The sequence below is a fragment of the Aplidium turbinatum genome, chromosome 5, assembly GCF_918807975.1.
Source record: "Aplidium turbinatum chromosome 5, kaAplTurb1.1, whole genome shotgun sequence".
Lineage (NCBI taxonomy): Eukaryota > Metazoa > Chordata > Ascidiacea > Aplousobranchia > Polyclinidae > Aplidium > Aplidium turbinatum.
Genome location: NC_137476.1, coordinates 30,666,993 through 30,689,344, shown reverse-complemented (window position 1 = coordinate 30,689,344; position 22,352 = coordinate 30,666,993). Strand labels below are relative to the sequence as shown.

At 38.2% G+C, this 22,352-nt stretch overlaps 1 protein-coding gene across 1 annotated transcript; it reads left to right on the top strand.

Moving 5' to 3' along the window:
- The first annotated feature begins 7,751 nt into the window (after window positions 1–7,751).
- Window positions 7,752–22,065, top strand: LOC145770570 (uncharacterized). Its single transcript, XM_082582256.1, has 5 exons — window positions 7,752–7,886; window positions 9,204–9,278; window positions 10,143–10,262; window positions 12,818–13,150; window positions 21,149–22,065. Exons 1-5 carry the CDS (start codon window positions 7,815–7,817, stop codon window positions 21,746–21,748), a joined length of 1,200 nt encoding a protein of 399 aa, XP_082438382.1. The 5' UTR covers window positions 7,752–7,814; the 3' UTR covers window positions 21,749–22,065.
- Window positions 22,066–22,352: the final 287 nt, after the last annotated feature.

The following is a 22,352-nucleotide window of genomic DNA, read 5'->3' as shown; positions in this document are numbered from 1 at the left end:
TATCTGAAACACTTCGTGGTGGTTTAGCTGTTTGCACTAGAAGAGCTTATCATATTGTTGAATCTTTCGAAATTGTTGATAGTAAGAAAACAATGATAAAGCTTTGGTAGAAAGTTTGCTTTGTTGAACCATGTTGGGTATTTAAAACAAAATGTGTCGATGGGCTGGCTATCATTTGCTAAAATTACGCAGCTGAGTTGCGCACAATTGAAAAGAAATGCAATAACTGTGATATTTGGACCTATTGATTTTCATCGCCATTTGTTGTAGGAAGGTAGCCTATTTCATTGAATTAATATGGCTGAATCGAATTTCATTGGTTACACACTGCTTCCAGGGTACGGTATTTAATTAAATTAATTTTTCATTGCTGGCGCGAACAAACATTAGGAACATACTGGCGTGTACTAACATAAGTTCATTCTATTGTGGTGTAATCACATTTATTTTACAGGGGGATGAGGGGAGCAAGGAAAGTGCAAATTTTTTCCAAGAGGGGCAACATTTTCCGTGACGTCATAAACGAAGGCGATATGAATTGCTCTAGAATTGCGTAAAATATAAATTGACGATGAAAGATTGTTTCTAGTTCTACCTGGGAAGGCTTGGACTGGTCATACAGATTGCACTTGCGGAATCTGGTTTTATTATAACTGTAGGAAAAGTGATACAAATGACAATTATTTCTAAAAAACAAATATGCTGATTCAAGATAAAACATCATTAATTGCGACATTTTGTTTTCAGCTGGATCAAGGAAACGGATGTAGCCTATTTGGCCGAATCTGATTAAATTAGGGGAGCTAATGTAAGCTACTATGCATAATGAGCTACGAAATTCCAATCGAAAATAGTTCTCCTGATTTACGTCTCATTAGGTAATTTTTAAAGGGGGGTGGGGCAAGAAAGAGGTAGCCTAAGCAGTTTTACAATGGGGAAACTGTCCTCTCTTAGTTATACCACTGCTCTTTGTCACCTTTTATGTCAGACTCTCGAAAATATAGGCTAGTAGGCTACTGTAGCCTACATTTTAGCTTGTTGTAGGATATGATATCCATAAAAATGCTCAAGAGCTTTCGAATAATTTGGTTATTTCGTTTTCTTTTTTTAATAAAAAAATCTACTGATCTCTGTTTCAAACCAAAGTGAAATTGTCACATCTTAGCCAATCGCGTCGACAAATTCAGCATTTGTTCTTGTTGACAAGGGTGAAATCTGTGTAACACAGTATTTACTTTTTGTTACGCAGCATTGAACATATCAAACGGCAGGTTAATAATTTTCCAAGTCAAATAGCTCTTACATTAAAATAGCCTTAGTAACCTAGAAACAAGTTTTATAGACTCTATAAAGCGTAGATCTTTTGGTTATAAAAAAACAAAACAGAGGTTCCCCACTTCTCCTACGAAATTCATTAGTTAGACTTTTTTTCACTGACTGCGCTTAACATGTATTGCAATATTGTTTCTCAAATTATGGGCTCAAAATGGGCCAGAAAGCAATCGGTTAGGGCCGTAATCTCTTTCAATGTAGGCTAACAGTAGGGAAAGTACAAGTTTTACGCCATCATTTTAGCGAAAAATAAACTGTCTCACATTTGTCCAGAAAAGAATAGCCTACTATAGGCTAAGTCTATGCCAGCATATCTGCCAACTTGCCATCCATAACCTGTTTTGTTTTGGCGATCATGCTTCAGTTTCTTTAGCTTATTCATGGCACTTATCTTGTCCGTGTGAATTCGCATGGAAAATATGGAAATTTGACCCTATAACCTTTTAGAAGCCCACACTGTTTTTGGCACTATAACAATGCAAAGAAAGGCTATATAAGAAGTTCAAAAGAAAAGTCCGCTCCGATACCTCAATTGGTTAGCGCGTGACTTCTGGAACGAAGAAGCTTCAAGATCAAGCGGCCCTGGTTCGACTCTCAGGGTGTGCGCTTGAGCAACGCACGTTAAGGGCTGCTCTCCATTCAACGGCATCTAATGGATGGAAGTTCCTCAGCAACAAGACTTCAACAATCGGAAACTTCACTCTGTCAATCTCGGTGACCGGCCTGCGTCAGTGATTCAAAGCCTCTACAAGTATGCGAAACTGCCAGGATTAAGTTCTGCAAGAAGCTTCCCCAGTCCGAGGATAAAGATTCAATCAATCTAGCAAGCAAGCAAGCAAAGCAATAAAAAAATGTCAAGTTGTATCGGATGCTCCTCGCCCCAAGTAACGAAAACAAGTTACAAAATCTATCCAACTGAGTAAACTAGTTGCTGTAAACTAAAAAATTATCGTCAATGCAAGCTGAGTAGCCTATGGTAGGGCTAATCCTACACAATATGACTTACTAGTTATTATGGGAAAATAGGTGTTATTTCAATTACGAAAAGGACTGCTCTCCATTCAGCGGCATCTAATGGATGGAATAATTCCCGGCAACAAAACTTCAACAATCGGAAACTTCTCTCTGCCAATCTCGGAAACAGGCCCTGCGTCAAGAGCCTCAACAAGTATGCGAAACTACTAGGAATAAACTATCAAGGCTTCGTCAGTCCTAGGATAAAGTTTCAATCAATCCATCAAATGCCTACTCCTGCTATGAACACACCAAAATTTTTCTGACTCAAGAGCCATGCTTTGCATTGCGCTTCTACGACGAAATGTGAGACACGCAAAATTATTGGGTCTTGTTTCGATGTTTCAATGGTCAAAACATGGTGCAAACGTTTGCATTTTTTCTGCTGTTTCGACAAAACGTTGACGAAGGAGGGATGAGATTTTTTTGATTTGTGAACTCAAAGTTTGGAAATAAAGAAGTGCCGTGCACAAATCAGACTTAACTTTTTCAACATCTTCAAGATTTTCTCATAACTTTTGGCAGGTATTGTAGTCTCTAACAGTCTACAAGTCATGTTCTCATACATTCAAAAGCTTTTTCTGATTTAAAAAAAATTCAAGCTAAAGTTATCAGTCATAACTTATTATTACACAAAGCGATATTTTAAATCACACCATCTAAGTTACTTACAACAGAAAAAATGTTAATCTTTAATCTCTTGTGCAGCCTACGTTTTGTTTCGCATCCGAACAAAAATAAATGATCATCCATCTATTGGTTGGTAACCAAATGTGTACCGTTGTTTTTTTAGTTTCACGCATGTAGTGCTTAGCCTAGGCCTAGGAATTATTCCATCTAACTTACTAGGTGCTGCTGAATGGAATTTAGTCCTAAAAATGCATTTCTCAAGCGCACACCCCGAGAGCTGAGCCAGCGCCACTTGATCTTGCATTTTCTTTTGCGAGCAAATTCCGGCGCTTGACCAATTGGCACCTGAGCTATCGGGGGCTCATATTTGACCTGAGATTGAAGTAAATCAAATAATGTGTTAAATTAAATTATAAAAAAAGTAAAAAACTGACATATCTAGTTGTCAGTTGCCATTGCTCTGTTTTAGTGGCACGCAAGAAACGGCATTTAGGGCGACCGCCTCCCCTTCAACACAGAAAAAAAACTTTAATCAAGATATATTTGCAAAGTTGGATTAATGTAGATCTACACATTATTGTATTTTGTTGAAATCCCCCTCTCTGTTTAAGGCTGCTTGCTGCGTCCACCCCTGCTGCTCTGTTTGCGTTGAACAAACAAATATGATCAAGTAGGCTAAATATTTTTTCTGTGCGCTGAGTGCTGCTAAAACTAGAGTTTTCACTGAAATGCGGTGCCAAAGCGTAGGCCTACACCAGGGATATCTAAAGAAGGGGATGCGAAGGCTCACAGCGATTGCCTTATTCTTATGACACTACCAGGGCGGTAGTTTGTAGTGCGTAAAACATGCAGTTCTTTTCACAATTGCAGAAAGTTTTGTTGTGCAACTGGTACAGTCAGCTACAGATGACAGTTAGTAAATGTTACATAGAGCATATTTAAAGAATACTTGTTTGGAAAGACAGTTGAAAAGTTACAAGTTAGCTGCTTTTTTTAACAAAGTCTTTGCAGTAGGCCAGATTTAAAGCAAATAAACGGGTAGTTGAATTAACAAGTAACCATGAGCGTGCAGTGAGTATCCAGGCTTGATACTGATAGCGCAATGCAGGTTATCATAACAAGAGTTATTAAACTACTAACAGTGCCGATTGTCAGTTTACGGTAAACAGAGATTATTTACAATAAACAGAAGCCCTTCTATTGTCAGACGTATTAAAAGCCTTCATATCCCCTTCTCTAGATATCCCTGGCCTACACCTAAAAAATCGAAGCACCATTTCTTTCCGCTTCTTGGTTTGGTTTTGAATCTTTATCCTCAGACTGACAAAGCCTTGATAGGTTATTTCTGGTAGTTTTGCATAGGCCTACTTGTAAAGGCTTTTGACGCAGCGCCGGTTATCGAAATTGACAGAGAGAAGTTTCCGATTGTTGAAGTCTTGTTGCCGGGAATTATTCCATCCAATAGATGGCGCTGAATGGAGAGCAGTACGTAGTTAAAATGCGTTGCTCTACGAAAGTCGAATCAACACCGCTTGATCTTGAAGCTTTTTCGTTCACGAAGTGAGCTATCGTGGTTTGCAAATCTGAATGTTTATCGACTGAGCCACTGAGACAATGGATAATGCCCTTTTTTCGATTTGTCTGATAATCTTTTGTCAGCATGTTATTTTTCTGGAATAACAAGAAAAATAATGTTGATTCAATGTTGCTGTTTTTTTACAGCATGTATAAAAGTTTTCGTCATCGTTTTTGTGATTGAGGATTGAATTCATCTTCGATTAGAACAATCAAGTCAATGCAACATGTAACGACATCACACCGATGAAAAATATAATAAACCTTATAAATTATTTTCCCTTTATATCTTAAATTTTTCTGAAGGTGTTGCGACCGTGCCAAAATTCTTTCAAATCAATAACTTACTTCGGTCTCAAGCACGTTTTAACGTTCGCGTTTTGTCGCTTCTACCTTTTTCTCGACCTTTGCTATGTTGACGTGTATTGTTTTGATTCTTAACTAATTCATCAACTTATTTTAAAGTATCAGGTTTGGTGGCCGTGCTTAACTATATTTGGTGGCCGTGCTTAACTACATGCATATACCGCAATACTGTATTAGATCCTTTCATGCACGTCTTAAACCATTAAGGTTTTGCCACCTTTTCCTTTTGTTAGTTTTGTTACTGTATTTCTTTTTCACAATATCATTTTTTTTGCATTCTGACAAAGAAAAATAAATTAAATTGAATTGAAAAAATTGAATTGATTTGATGGTCAGAAATAAAAACAACTGAACTGAACTGAATTGCACGATTTATATTGACGTCATATAAAAAGATAAAAACAAAAAGGGAAACGTGGGACAATATTTTGCATCGCCATTCTTGATTGAATGATTTTCGGATTTCAGTCAACACTTCACTTCGGCGAGGGTGGCTGTTGTAGTGAATGTGGCTAAGTTTGTTATCGAACTTTACATAGCATCATCTGCTACGCATTGAAATCTCAAGATTTGAATGCATACTTTATTGAATTTCTTCGGTCTTCATATCTTGATTACAATTTTTTTTAATAGTTGTTACCCAACCGTAAATTTCATTTATTTTATGAGATTTTCAACTTTTTAGGCTGAGCTACATGATTCCATCCACACATTTAATTATGGGTTTGAAATAAAACCACAGCTTCTAGCAAATGCTGAAAAATTCAAGTTCATAGCCATAACATTGCTTAGAACTGCTACGGTATGTTAACCGTATGGTGCTGTCTATTTTAAGCTAGTTTGATTTGTATGCAGCAGTAAACATTCCAAACTTAAGCCAAGGTATGTAACATAAAGTCATAAATTTAAGCTTTAACAGAGTTTTTTAAAAAATTTCTGAACAGTTCCTTCTGGATAACATGCTAACAAAACAACCAATCACTGGTTTAACACAACGAAACTTATATTATAAGCTATAGCGTACATGATGATTGGTGATCATTACAATTTCGTTTTTCCTAATTGGATTTAATATCACAGATAGGGCTAGTTCGATAACGTGTTTCTTAAAAAAAAAACAATTATAGTTTACCGTATCCAATTTATAGCTCGAACTTTACTTATAGTCTTAAGCATAAAGGCTACAAGAGGAGCTGGCATCCATTTTAAAATTTATTGAGCTATATCGATTGTTAATACCTTTTGGTTACAGTTAAATTGTTTTTTTTTCTGCTTTACGACACCAATTACACTTAACCCATTCTATAACATAAAGTTAGAGTTTTGTTTTAGTTGTAATACAGTACATAAAGTAGCAAAACTACATTAATAATCATGGCAGTCACAATTCAGTCAATGATCTAACAAACTAATTTTTTTTATTTTACTGATAAAGATAATGATAATCTATGATGATCAGGCCTCGAAATTTGTACTTTTTTCCGGCGGTCAAGCATGTCCTACCGGACTGGCCCTTTCAGCGGACATTTAATATCTCAACCGGACATATTTTTTGCATGTAGATTTTGCACAATATCACACTACAGAAAAAGTGTGATATTGTGTCACACTCCACTTTCAGTCCCCTTTCAGAACACAGTCCCCTGACTAGGGAACTGTGTTCCGAAAGCTTGCGCAACTTACTATTGCCACAGCAAACTCGCAGCATCAGGCTAAGACAGATCGTTTAAATCTACCTTGTGAAGTTAGAATACATATCCTGCCGAAAAGTTCAGACAACTTTATTTCAAGGCAACATTGCAAGGTGTTGAAATGATGTAAAAATGGCTACTTTTGCCATCAGCTCGTTAACCACGCCACTCTAATGTGATCTTTAAAGCAATTGCCTGTACTATTATTGTTTCAGCTCCGTATTTGTTCGCGTTTAACAAACAATTGTAACAATTCAAATTAAAAATATATTTTTGCTGCATTAGCTCTATTTTTGTCAAGAATTTTCCAGCGGTCATTTATGACCGACCGATGAGTCGGCTTCGTTAGACATTCGAGGTCATTCCGGAGGTCATGTCCGCCATGACCGCCGGAATTTCGAAGCCTGATGATAATCATGATGATGAAGGCTTGATAAATACAGATGAACTATTTATCGCACATGTACATATTATGTAGGTATGTACCATGCTGTTTGACTTAAAACATCAGAAAAAATGCAGGTCTTTAAAGCCACCCAGCTCTGATAATAATCATATACCCATATTTTTTTTATTAATCCTTTTTTGGCATCTCTATTCGACAAGGCTGGTCCTCAGCTAACAAACTCAGTCCTTGTTACGTTGAATCAATTAATTTGAAATGTTTTTACATTAAAATGTCTGCACACTTTATTGTGCAATTATAATATTGTAAAAAAATAGTGGGCTGAAAAAAATGTTTTTCATCCTAAGTAATCATCCCTAATGTAAACAGGATGAATTTTGCTATCTGGTTCTACTCCACTAAAAAAAGATAGTGGTTGAAGATACACAAAAATATATTTAAGAAATCTCCATTAATTTTGGAATTGACTTAGAATAAAGTGACATCAAAATCTATAATTTAGTTAATGCACTTTATACAAAAGTAGTTAAAAAACTAATCTGCAAAATCATTTGTTGACTATCACACCTATCTTTTGATGAAGTTGGTATATACATCCAGACATTTTAACTTACCATGTAATGACAGATATTTTGTTTAGACTTTTTCACAGTCAAATAAATCACAAACTAAAACACAATGAGTGGATTAAAATTAGTTTGTTTATAACTACTTTTTTGTTTTATGTCTAATTATTCAGATCACATGTTAAAAACAGTGCTACTTAACTTGGAAAACGTTCTCATCACATTATAGATGGCATGATTTTGAAAATGGCATCTGTGCACCAAATCAAAGAACGTCTTTTAAAAGTCTTTGACAAAAATGGATCAGTGAGTATCGTTCTGGGCAGTTTTTGCCTTTTCAGCACTGATATATCGTTTAAAACATTTTTTTTATTTTTAAGATAAAAAGCATATATCAATATCAGTAATATAGTACAATAAAGACAACCAACGTGAGAAATAGTACTAACTGTAATGCTAAGCAAAAAAGCCAAGCACAGCAAATTCAGGCAATATCAGGGTTCGATCTTAGCGCTGGTCCTCTGGCCAATGTCTAGTGCGAGTTCCCCGCGGACCAGTACGAATCGTTTCGCACTGGTCTGACTGTCCAGTGCGAAAATATCATTGTATTATGACTATCGTTTAGAGTGCGTGGTTCTCGTTTGCGCTTCTATTCAAACAAGAAAACACGTGATCCGTGCGTGTTAAACCATAAGAAAAAGGCAGCAACATCACGTGTTAAATCATAAGAAAAAAGCAATCGCAACATCACGTGACGATGTTAAATCGAAAGAAAAGGGGGAATCGCAACAACGCGTGAGCTGTGGTAGCCTAGTACAGTACTCTCAAGAGATTTGATGCATAAAAATGTTAAGATTGTGCTAGAGTTTAGAGAGCATGTGAGTGGTGAGGCATCAAATTAACTTAATGAATAGGTTAAATTAATAATGATTGTTGAATGTTGACTGTTATTATTGAATTAGGTACTATTGAATAAGAATACCGTACTTAAGGTTTATGCAAGATTGCTTAAAGAATTCGCGTTCTGTTCAATAAAGTTTTCTTTATTACAAAATTTATCAGTAAACGGGACGGACCAGTGCGATCTCGTGCGGACCAGTGCAATTGGTGAGCCACTGGTTCGGTAGGCCAGTGTGAAAAAAAGTTAAGGTTGACCCCTGATTATGGTTCCTACTCTTCTAAAACTTCAACAGTCTGTTTCAGTCTTTTTGAGATCCCCAAAAGGTTTTTATTCAAATAGAAATTTGATTGATTCTATTTAAATAAAATCATGCAAGCATTCCAGAGAATCTACCAAATGACTTGGTGAAACATGCTTTAAGTTTTTAAGGAGAGTAGCAACTATATTTGCTTTATGCATGCATACGTACGAATCAATGATTAATTGATTATGATAAAATTAAATTAATCCAGTGCATATTTCAGCATAATTATTACTATAGCAGAACATCTATTTTGAGTATAATTTGCACGAATTGAGTGATTCACTTGGACAAACTCCAGAGGAAAGGAGATATCGAAACTTGGAAGATGACATGCCACGGCAGTTGGAGACATTAACTTTTATACCACATAACGATATCCATGATCAATGTCCTGGTCATTAATGCTTTGTCTTTTAAGGTTGTGAATTCTTCTGCTGCTTTCGAGATCGTTGTGATGCTTGAGAATACAAAAGTTACGAAAGATGAGTTGGAAGTAAGTACCGTAAGAGAAGATTTTGACATAATGACGCATTTTATCTTTATCGATGTATAGAAATTAACATGTATTTTACAAATTAAATGATTAACCATGTTAATTTCGAATAAACATTAAACAAATTTGAAACATCTATTTTTGAGTAAGGTTTTAAAATAACCTGATATTTCTTGAACTTACTTATCGTAGATATGCGTGCAACTTTTACTATGGCAGAGAATGACATTGCTGAAAACTAGCACAATAATATGAATTTTTCTCTGAGAAAATTTTTTATGCGTATTTTATACAAGTTACACAATATTGTGAAAATTAATGAGCTTTTATGATATATATAAATAGACACATTGATTAGCCTAATATATCATACTTAGCAATAGCATTCTTCTGAAATTTTGGTATATATTACCGTAGTAATTGCTTCTGAATAATTAATTCTGTGATTGTTATATTTTTTTGCATGTTAATACATTTTGATTAGTGTGTTTGTGTACTGAAACAAAGGTAATAAATTTAGTCAATATATTAGATATTGGTAATAATTAATAATATGCTATGCCATACTGTAATCTTGTTCATGAGCTAATGTTGAAAAGTTACAAGTTTAGTTACTTTAATGAATGTGGTGTTATTTTTAAATAGTGACAATCAAGTTTGTCAAAAGGCAAAATTTTATAACCACTAGTTGCTGTTCAATGGATGATAGCCGGCCAGCAAATTGATTCATTTTTTACTTTGATTTAACGTCTACAGACTTTGTATCCTTGTAAAAAAGAAATGATTTCTTTTTTTGTTTCAACTTACAACTGTTAGATACCCTACATTTCATTTTTTTCTTAAATCAGAAATGTAACTTTTTAGGCAACTCGTCTTGGAAAATACATCAACGATGTACGTCGAGCGGCAAAAGACCCGTCTTTGCAAAAAAGAGCAAAGAAATTGATCAAAACATGGCAGCAACTTATATCCAGCCCAATACCGGTTTGTACTATACCCATTTGCCATTGTACTGCTTGGCTTAGGTGTATATTGCATTCTTATAATCTTCTGTTTGGGTGTTGAAAAGTTGTGGCTCTCTTTCATGACTTGTCTGATGTCTCAGCAAAAGACGACAGTTGCAGACATGCTGGGTTTTTTTTTCGGTCATTTATCGGTCATTGATCGATTTTTTAGCAATATGTCCAAAAAAATAGAGTCAATTCGGTCAACATGTCCGAAAAAAATAAAAAACGTTTTTCAGCGACGCTTAATGTTGTAGCTAGTCAGTAGTCAGGAAGTGCAAATTTTGGTTTGTATCAGCTACCTGAAAGGAAATATTTTCATCAGAAAAAATCATCGAATTTTTTCAAGTCATTTCGGACAAATGACCGAAAGATCTCAGCGAAAAAAAAACCAACTCAGCAGACATGGCAAATGGAGCAATGGAAAGGTCAAAATTCTACTGTGCAGGTTGAAATACTACATGATATACCTGTTGAGTCTGAGATTTAAAGCTGTTGCGAGGAAGCAAATAATTATTCGCATGAAAATTTTAACAGTTGAAAAAACAATTTCTCTCTTTTTATGTTCAAAATTAGTTAAAATTTGATTGTATAGCGGTTTACCTCTATGGTAGATTTTATTCTGCATTATATTTCATTAGTCCTTGCTGTTATATACATAATACATAATATGCTTTTGCTTCACATGCTAGAAAGGATAGATGTTTATCTAACTAAGGTAAGTGCTAGTGATGGAACAACCTTCAGCTCCAGCCAAACTTTGTCCACTTCTTTCAACTCTGGCTCTTGGCCGGATGTGATAGTGGTTCCCTTCCGCAGCGGTGTGTGTGCCACTGCCAACAGGTGCATGAATTTGGTCAGGTTCATGATCTTGGATAAATGTAATTGTATGTTTCATTGTAGTAATGCAAGAATTACGTATGTTGGCTGTAAGTGTAATATTGGTCTTAAATATACATGTAAGATTGAAAATGGGTTCAAGAAAGTCAGTAATAATCTTCAATATCTTAAAAACAATACTATATCAGGTGGATAGAAAACACAGCCAAATTTGAAACCTACCCAAATGTTTCCTCTTAAATGAACCTCTGAAAGAACCGTATGCATTTCCATAAAGCAATTTCTTTGAAAGTGTCTGGTTATTGTTTCACTGCGGCGGTGTAGCACAAACCAGGGCCATTGAGAGGATATTTTGGTCCATTATCAATGAGACTTTCAAGCTCCAAGCTTAGACTCTTACAAAATAAAAACCTAAGAAAAACGCACCATATCCAACAAATACGAGGCGGTTTCTTCAAATTCCCAGATCCCTTGAAATGGCTACAGGTCTTAAAATTATTCCCAGTCCAAACATACCCTCTGGACCAGCCAACGCTACTGCCAACAACCGATTGGTTAAAGCTTTGATTATATGAGGTAGATATTAACAAAGGCCGGAAGCTCCGGCCAGAGTTGACATTTTCTGGCCGGAACATCCGGCCTCCGGTTCATCACTAGTAAGTGCCTTTGGATACAGCACATATCACATATATCAGATTATTGTATGTGCTTAAATCACATTGATTTAGTGTGTTTAAATCATGATGTGGTTAATCTGACCTAAAATTACGTTCATAAAGATACCTATTGTGTTACGTTTTGAATGGCTTTCCAGCTTGCAAATCAGTTCTTTCTTTCTGAATTCTGTGATTTAACGTTTACAGGCATTAAATTAATGTAAAAAGAACTGATTTGCGAACTGGAGTGTGCCATCGAGCAACTACATGGTCATATGCGTATGTTGACAATGAAAAACAAAGAAACACATTGCTCAGTCCATTCTGTCTGACGGTGTGGGAAATTGCGGAAACAGGCTACCTTTTATGATTTCGTGTGAAATTCATTTTGTGTGCTGCGCCCAAAGTGGATCAGTTTTATTTCTAAACACTCGTTGGGCAGACTATAAATTTTTCAGTCGGATGCCATTCCTGACGCTAACCACAGTTATTGGCGACAGGCCTAGTTTTTACCTAAAAATGTATTTCCTGCAAGGCAGCAGAGTGTCAAGCTCTAGCCAGCCAGTCGTGGCTGTAGCCCGTGAGAGGGACGTGGACCCACTTCAGCTCGTCGTCTTCGTGATTAAGAGTGTCAGCTTAAGTGATTAAAACTGGGAGTTCCCCGAGACCCATAATTTAACAAGACATAACGACTACTTAAAGTACAAAAGAATTATTGATATCGCACACTTAACCTCAAAGTTTCATCACTGGCAAGATTATACCTGATTTGTCGATTGCATTGCCGAGTGGTGAGAGCCCTGGAACAGCAATCGAAAGGGCGCCGGTTTGACACCGCTCAAGAGCATGCGGCTGTGTCTTTGGCAGGGCACTTAAAGGCATGCCTGAAGGTGGACACGAAGATTGGCTCCCTCGCCTTCCCGTCCACTTAATGATATGTTTTATTGTTTGCAGAGTTTTTGATTGCGCCTGAAGTGTGTTCTTATTTTGAGATCCATTAAAATCGATGTTTTTGATTTATTTTTCCTCTACTTTTCAGTCTTCGAAATCCATGCCACAACTCGCAAGCTTAAAAACTTCGAAGAAGCAATCCCTTTCGTCCTCTAGCACAAAGACCAGCAAGTCGTCGTCACCTTTAATTAACAGCAAATCCAACGGAGACATTGTTAACATTCCTAACAGCTCCAAGAGAAAAGGAGACGTAAACAGTCTAAAGACTAGTAGGAGCGAATCGATGCTTAAACTCGACTCAAAATCACCACTAGCCCCATCGGTAGCAACCGCAACATCCAAAAGTGCTTTTAAAGAACCATCTGCAACAAATCAACAATCTTTTACTTGCATGACTAACGGATTAAAGTTAACAATTACTGTAAGTATCTACTCTAACAAACTTATAACCATTGAAGTGAAAAAGGGAACATAGTTTTGAGCATTGTAATTCTAAGCATTTGAGAAAAGCTGATATGTTATGGTTCGCTTTTCTCATGTAATTTTTAAAGTGAGCACAGTAGATTAGTATCTTGCATCTGGTAAGGATCAATTGGATTTACAAATTCCTTGAGCGCAATATTGCAGCGCTGCTAAATATGTCGCTGAAGCTTGAAGCATTCCGTTTTCGTTTTTACACCGATGGCTGATAGTATTATTTTTGAAAGAGTTGCACTCTGTCTCAATAAAAATAGTATGGTCTTCAATGCAGGAACTCATGATCCGAAAAAGCATTTCCAAAACTGAACTGTGTTCACTTGTGTATATCTTTTCGTTTAACGATTGTTATCCCCAATGGTACCGATAGTCCGGCAGAAGTATGACTGAACCTGGAAATTTTATGCAAAGTTTTTTTTTTTATTGATTTTGGTAGCCTAGGGTCTACTCTTTCAGAATCTGCCGGTGCATTCCGCGCACCCTTGAGCGTTTTGAGAAATTCAAGATGGCGTCTAAAATGGCTGCCGTTTCAGATAACTCCCTATAACTCAGTTAGTATTTGACCTAGGATGATAATTTTGGTGTCTAACCATAGGCGCCGGGTTTTGAAAATTGCCGGGGGGGCAAACTTTCTAGCCGACTGATTGCTTACATTCAAAATGCTGATGTTTGTTTGTCAGAATTGATGTTTGCTTGCGTCTATCTGCCATTGTATATCGCCAAGCTTTATAATGTAGGCTCAGGCCTCGAAATTCACGGCGGACATCGGACATGTCCGTCGTCACAGCATGTGATGTCTGCGGGAAGTACCATCTAGATCGGTCATATTTGTCCGCCGAGAAATAACACAGGAACTGGCGATACAAATCGTCATTGCATAGCACGAACAATTGTTGCGAGAATATAATCCCCGGCGCATTCTAGCGCGCATCTAGAAAATGTGAATACTGTATCCCTTAGCTTCCATTCAAGGAGGAAAACTTTCAATTTTTACATTGCTTCAACAATTGATGACATTGAATCAGCGTAACAAAGGTGAATTCTTCGCTAAGAATCGATAGGAGTACAAGTACTTCTACACTAATCACGCGCAATTTAGTTCAAGTTTTACGTCACAATGTCTGGCTTTGATCTCCGAGTAATAATGATACGGCAAGGTTGGTTACTAAATTCGATTATACGAGTAGGCTATTACAGCAAGATGCAAGAAAATTTGTTAAGTTTTAGTATTACAGTAAGAAAGAAAAAACCCAAGGAAAATTCACTTTCGATCACATGACACGCAAAAATAAACTTAAAGAAAAAAGCCTGTGAAACTTTGCACAGCAGAAAATAGTAGCGTTAGTGTAGAAATTTTCCGACTCCTGCCTAGAGCATTGTGACGCAATAAGCCACACGACCTCGTTCGGTGGAAGTTAATCAGTTATGTGACGTATTGACCAGCTACATGGCGCTTTGATTCTTCAAGCGCAAGTCGTTGGTCTGATGAGTCTTTCAGAGTGACTTTACTGAATTCTTAAAAAGCCTTCTAAAACCGTAGTTATAGTTCTGAAATGGCGAAGAATTATTATCAAGAAAAAGTGATTAAGCATGACGATCGACGGCTAAAACTGGTGTGTCCGCCGTGAGACTTAATTTGTCCGCCGAGATAGCTGCTCAGACCGAACACGTTTGTCCGCCGTCAACAAAAACGAATTTCGAGGCTTGTAGGCTACTTTGAATTATATGCTGGTCACTCTGAACTTTAGCTCTTTCTACACGTAGATACTAAACTGAGCAAACAGCAAACTGCACCTCATTATTGACACTCCCAAGAAAAAACAAAGCAGAAGAAATCAAGAAAAACGTTTTTCAATCATTGTTACTATGCTTCAACGGCACCATGCTGGCGTTTATCAGCAACCGTACTTCTGTTTTTTTTTTTTTGTTATCTTAGGAGCAGCGCTGTTGTTGCAACAAGTAGATATTTTAATTGAAGGTCAAACTAAATCCGCAATGAAGGTCAAACTAACGCAAATCTGCACTTCGAAACATTTGATTTAGGATTTTTTTTAAATAATTTGCGAGGGGGCAGCCACCCCGAGCTAAATTCACGGGGGGGCGGCGCCCCCCCGCCCCCCCGGAGTCGGCGCCTATGTGTCTAACCATATGTTTTGAGGGGCAAGGAATACATTGAAACTATTTATTTGACTGGTTGGGGATTGCATCATGTAGAAATGCAATAATGCCGCCAATAGGGCTGCCATATTACAAAATTCAAACAAAAACAAACAAATTCACTTGTATTTGGTCTAGAATGATAATTTTGGTGTCTATCCGTATGTTTCGTTGACAAGGAATCCATTTAAGGGATTAAAACATTTGCAGATGAATTACCTCGCAGGAAAATCCAAAATGGCTGCTGATATATTTGCTGAATACTTATAGAAAATCATTATTTCTGCGACTTTTGCTTGTGAAATACCATCTAACATATAACATCACTCACAAATGTAACCATTAGTTATCACAAGTGTTACCATTAGTAATGTACACAGTCACAGGACAGTCAGTTGTGGTTATCATCTCGTGATTAAGTCACCTAGTCCATAAATCTGTGATGTTGTCCAATTGAATTAAAATGCTAAGTAAGAGTCTGGCTGTAACCTGCAGCATAACACGCACAGAATATTGTACATTTCAAACCATCCCTTGTACAGCTGCAAGAAAGCGTTTTGCAGGGGTTGTCACTCTTGCATCCACATCTGATCATGACAGTTTCTGGGGTGAGTTCAACATTTGCGGGAAGGAGGACCGGTTGTAGCGTTTTAAGTTTCGAGTCTTTCACCCAACCGTACATTTCTGCATCAAGTTCAGGCAGATTGCTGTCTTCCAGTGAACGCCACACAATGGCCTAGTGATGGGCCCTTCTTACATTCTCTTTAAAGGCCTCACTTGTAGGAGGAAGGGAACAAATTTTTGGTGGTACCGCGGAGGCCTGACCTGTTTTGGATGCCCATACCCTCCAGCGTGCTTCGGACATTGATTTACTCGTAGTATATTGACCGTAACAGGCTGACATGAATGTGGTTGCCTGCGCAATCACTGATTCTATGGGAGAATCAATGACCCCTAAAAGTGACAGTGAGTGACCATCCTTCAGAACCTTCAATGCAGTACCTTTGCCAACCCCATAGCAGCATGCTACCGTATCACACCCAGTAAGAGCATGGGCTGGCAGGAGTTCATTCACAAAAGACACATGCTTCTCTACGGTTTTTCCAATGTCAATGACTGTTGTTCCTTAATTGGTGATTCCATGGTGATACGATTTTTCATGCTTCCAACGTGATAATAATGAAGCAAGAGAATGAAAACGTCAGTGTCATCGGATATCACAGTTATATCACTCTCTTCATTATTTCGAGCAGACAGCATCACCTGTTGGACAATGATATTGTCCGCTTCCTCATGGCTACTTGAAAGGTCCGCCCTTCTGATCACTACACCACCATGGCTGATCTCAAATGGGCAACGTCTTCAACAATCACTATCAACTTATGGGTTTGGGTGTATTGGGAATGACTCGTCTTCAATCAGAAGTTTGACAATCAGGTTTATCAACTGCTTCTTGGTTTCGGTCACCGTCAATACAGTCTTTTGAGGCGGTAACTTGGTGTTCAACTGCAGCTCGTGGACTCGGCTAACTCCAGTGGCCCTAGCACTTCTGGTGACACTCTTAGTACTGTAATCGTAGTACCGATCGAACACTAGGTGAACGTCCCCTACTTATAGTCTCTTGGCAATGGCGTGTTTCAAGTTGTTTGCGTAGTCTGTAGTGGTGCCCTCTGCAGGCCAATAAATCACCCAGAGTAGGGCTGAACCATCAATCAACTACTGAAGTGTCACTTGCTGTTGTCCGAGCAGATACCTCAACCTGAAGCTGTCGCTTTAAGGAAGACTTTGATGTTGCAGCTCTCATTTCTTCTGTGGGGTCAAACATAGACATTGGTACTGGGGCCACTTTGTAGGATAGGACATCTTTTATGTCAACATCACGCCCACTAGCCTGTTGCGGAATGGCCCGTTTCGGTGAGTCCGATTCGGTGAGTCCGATCCCTTAACGGGGGATTTTTTCAATTTTTTTTTTAAATTATCGGGTACCATAGCCTAATTATCATTGCCGTTTTAGGGTTAGGGGTTAGAGGTTAGGAACTCACCGAATCAGACTCACCGAATCGGACTCACCGAATAGTAGCAGACCCAGCCTGTTGGCCTATGACCCTGGAGTAGATGACATTCATGTCGTACGCTTTACTACCTCCCACATTCACATGTTTCTTTGTAGCTACCATGGTAGTCACGGTCTTGTGAATTGTTTCATGTAAGCCATCAGGTAAATTCTCTCCAAATTCGCACATCTGTTTGAATCCTTTCTGCACAGCCTCCTGCACATTCACTGCTGGAGTTCCATGTTGACCAGTTGCAATGTTCACTAGATCCTCTGTATGTTTCTCGGGATCAAGTGGATCCATACATTTTTGAAGCTTCGTCCTTATAGCTTCTCGGTCCTTGTTGTCGTTCTTTATCCGTGCCTTCTTTTCTTCCTTATGCCCACTTCCCTGGTCTCCATAATCTCCAAGTATTTCGCCCAGAGCAGCCTCCACAGTACTACATGTATGAAGACTCAATGCCCAGATCTTGAGCGTATTCGGCTTCAAGGTTATTCCTATGATGCCATTTGGGGCATGGCCATATCTCATGAAAGTAGTTTCTATAAACATATCACTCCATAGGCCATTCCATAGTCCGCGCAGGTGCCTCATCACATGCTCCCCTTTCATGAACCGGACTAGTACCTCTTCTGGGAGGGCTTCCATTGCCTTTAGGTAGCACATCCTATACCTTGCATATTGCACATGACCAGCGGCAAAAAAATAGGGAAGCATTTGTTTGCATGCCTCAAGAAGATGCAACAGCCGATCAGCCTCCCGCTCAGCTCGGACAAACCTCATGATAAGGAACACTGGTTTGATCAACATGTCCACCCCTAGTTTGGCAGTCTTATTCCTTTTGGCTATGTTCTCCAAGATCTCCACGAAATCCTCCTTTGACTCAAGTGTATTTCAATCAAGTACTCCTCGAAGAAATTCCTCAGCCAGCATTCTCAATGCTCGAACGTTCTGCGGAAATTTTTTTCCAGTCAACATTTTTGCGACTCCTCCAAACACATCACTCAGTACTTCCTCCAGTCCACTGTTTTCCATCAGAGCCCCGATGCAGTCTATGAAACTCATCAAAAAGTGCATACTACCCAAGCGCGGGAAGACATCTGAAAGTCTTTCTGGGTAAGCCCACTTCACATGTAATGCAAATTTATATAGTTGTAAGTCACAGGTAAATAACACAAACTTTTGGTCAGCATTATGTGTCACCTTTTGAGCTTCCACCATTGCTGTCATTATTGTATCTGGGTGGGATGGCACAGGATCAATCAAAGGCAGATATGCCGTCTTAGGTTGTTCTGTTTGGCCTTGATTGCGTGTAAGAGCTGTGTTGTAGCCATTGTACTCGGGACAATTCTGTTTCTGAACATCCTGAAAGAAGGCGAAGTCAGTTTCGTCCGCTCTTTGTTCTAGAGTAGCCTGTTGCGCAAGTAACTTGAGTGAGAGAACTATTCTAACAGCAACACTCTCGGGCATTTTTGGTTTCTTGGAATCATTGTATCTCTGTATAGTGACATCATATTCTATTGCCTCCGACATCTCCTCCTTTGAAATTCGTGGGATTGTCTCTCTATGGTATCGATCAGCATCAGATGGTGATTCAGGATGTGTAACCAAAACAGCTAACGAGTGGGTGGAAAGTTTTCCATTTTGCGACGAGATTTCAGCATCAAAATTATCGACAACTACTTGTACCAAACCGTCTGATGCATCAGATATGCCAAGACAGGATCGTTCCATTGTTGCAGCTTTCACAGCTGAACGCTTAAAGCGTAATACCTCGTTATAAGAACACTTTCTTACTTCTCTACTTACTTTTCTTATACTTATTTCTTTATACTTATTTTACGATATTTCTTACAAGCCTGCTGAGACGCAAGTTCGCGCTTATCAGTCAGAAAGCAAAGTGATTACGTAGCATAGTGGGAGTTCGAGATTAAGAAATTTACAGTAAGTATTTGGCAAATATATCAGCAGCCATTTTGGATTTTGCTGTGATAAAATTTATATGCAAATGTTTTAATCCCTTAAATGGATTCCTTGTCAACGAAACATATGGATAGACACCAAAATTATCATTCTAGACCAAATACAAGTGAATTTGTTTGTTCTTGTTTGAATTTTGTAATATGGCAGCCCTATTGGCGGCATTATTGCATTTCTACATGATGCAATCCCCAACCAGTCAAATAAATAGTTTCAATGTGTTCCTTGTTCCTCAAAACATATGGTTAGACATCAAAATTATCATCCTAGGTCAAATACTAACTGAGTTATAGGGAGTTATCTGAAACGGCAGCCATTTTGAACGCCATCTTGAATTTCTCAAAACGCTCAAGGATGCGCGGAGTGCACCCGGCAGATTCTGAAAGAGTAGACTTTAGGCTTCCAAAATCAATAAAAAAAAAACTTTGCATAAAATTTCCAGGTTCAGCCAAAAAATTGGATTTGGCAACCGGACTATGAGGTTGACCGGTTTTACTTGAAATCGCCGCTATCAATTATGACTTACTTGAAACGAAAATAGTTACTGCAGAACAGTCGGTGCACTTTTGGTCTCAGAGTTAAACAAATAAGATGAGTTGTTGCGAATGTTGCGCTACTTCTCTACTTTCAGTATGCCCCTATGCTCAGGCTGCTGCATTGCCGAGTGATGAGAACCCTGGTACGGCGCTCGAAAGGGCGATGGTTCGATCCCGCTCAAGAACATGCGGCTGTGTCTTTGGCATACCTGAAGGTGGACACGAAGATAGGCTTCCTTGATCTAAATCTTCAACCACCAGGCATAAGCCTGGATAGTATCCAGTGGATACCAAAAAATATTATGCTCCCATCTGGACTTACCCCAACAACACAAGCGGACTTGCTTTGCCGAATTTGCTCACTGCTGTGTTGAATAAACCAATCTTCCAGTGGAAACACTGGATCATCGTCTTTTCAGTACGAGCACAGTGTATCACCAACAACCTGTTTTGTGAAGATTGCACTTGTATGTGAAGTTTTCGTTAACATGCAATAGTCACTGTGGCAGAGTCAATCAATCAGATTGTGCTGCACCCATATAGTACCAAAACAAAGCGGAAAACTATTGATACCTTAGTTAACATTGTAAAAACGTTTATTTCATTGCGGTCGATAAGCAAAAAGACACAATTTCTTTTAACAGTTGGACGTGTGTTCTTGTATGGATAAAGAAAAAGGTATAAAAGAATTTCATCGTCGTTTTCCTTATGCTAAACATGCTACAACTACTCACACTGTTCTGAACCCGTGTGTGTTCATCGTGTTAATCTAAAAGAAAAAAAAAAATCAATAATTTAAGTACAGTTATATACAAAAGCATTTTACCATTTGAAAATCTTTTTAATAAAACTTTTAGTAACCAAAAACAATGAACAGCTATTAAAGACAATTTGCGGAGTCCAATCACAATTGAATATCTGACTTTAAGAACTGCCCAGTTGAAGTTTTGTATTAATGCTAAAACTCTCTAGTTTCGGCTAATGGTCCAAGCAGCTTCCCGTGACAAAGTTTATTCCGTTTAATTTTCTATTCCACAAATTAATTTTTTCCACAGTTATCCGTAAAATATCGCTCAATAAGTGTTCTTCTGTAGCTCATCAAATATACAGCTCTTTGTCAAAACTTTTTTGTGACTTTAATGGTTCTCGAATTTAGGTCTTTATTAATCAGTTTTTTGCTATTTTTATACTTCAACGTTCAAACGTTCTTTTTAGACACTGCCATCTTCCACACCTTCAAGGGAGAGTATTTCCTCAAGCGTTCCGGAAGAGAGAGTTAACTTGAAAAGGAAGAGACGGGAGGAAGAGAGCCCAAAGTTTAATTCTTCAACCAGAACTTCTAAATCAAACTTAGTCAAAACGTCCACTCAGCCTATTTTGGGTACAACAGTAGAAGATAAGCGTAGACAACAAGAATTAAATCTTTCTAAAACACAAAGTCACTATCGGACTAGCTCCACCAATTCCACAAAAACTCCTCCTGAAAATCACGTTCCAGGACCGGCATCTTCCTCTTCAATCGATTATTTTTCGCAAAAGAGTGGTGCATCCTCATCACTGAAAAAAGTAGCCCCAAATTCAGTTTCCACCACTTTGCCTGTAGATTCACTGTACGGAACGGAGATCTTGCACCGCGCCTCATCTTCGGAAAAACACGGCGAAGTGACCGGAGTTGACGGAAACCGATTAAACAACGGAAAATTTTATCCCTGGTCCGAGTGCTTACCTATCAAACATCTAAACTTTGAGCCTCTACCCGAAGAGACGGTACCAGATGACATACTAGTTATTTTACCATACGTTGAATTGGAATAGCAAAGTGTTACGATGTATTGTACGTCTATTTAACGCTAATACAACGCTTTTTTGCCAACTGTTTTCAATTCTAGCGTTGTGGTTACGAACGTCAATTTCTTTTTTACAATTTCACTTAGAACAATGCTTATTCGCACATGATATGCATTTTGCCCGCTTATTAGTGAGAAATAGCCACTTTACGTTCATCTATTGATATCTGGCATTGTTGCTTCGACATTTGTGGCATAACTTTCTGTTCAATATTCTTCTTTCCACAATGTCGCTTCTGATATTTTTGCTTTTCTCGCATAAATACATACAGTGCAGTAACACTACCAAGCTGTGCAGTACCGAGAAACCACGTATTAGCCTAACTCAACCAGTAACTGTGCAGTAATAGCTAGGGACAGTATATCACGGGACGCGCTTTTCCGGCGAAATTAGAAAGGTCAATTTTTTACGCTTTGATAAAATCAACTGAATTACTGCACCAAAAATCAATTTTACTACTCTCATCCAAACCATAAAAACTGCATTATTTTGTAAACTTGAAAAAAAACGTGACCCTTTTGCTTGTGAGGCGGATAAGCTAACAACGGATGTATCAAATCAAATTTCAGGG

Excerpts from the sequence above, each read along its gene's own strand:
- LOC145770570 (XM_082582256.1), top strand. The coding sequence starts at position 7,815 with ATGATTTTGAAAATGGCATCTGTGCACCAAATCAAAGAACGTCTTTTA. Across the intron at positions 7,887-9,203 it reads TCTTTGACAAAAATGGATCA|GTTGTGAATTCTTCTGCTGC; the intron begins GTGAGTATCGTT and ends TTGTCTTTTAAG. Across the intron at positions 13,151-21,148 it reads GATTAAAGTTAACAATTACT|ACACTGCCATCTTCCACACC; the intron begins GTAAGTATCTAC and ends CGTTCTTTTTAG.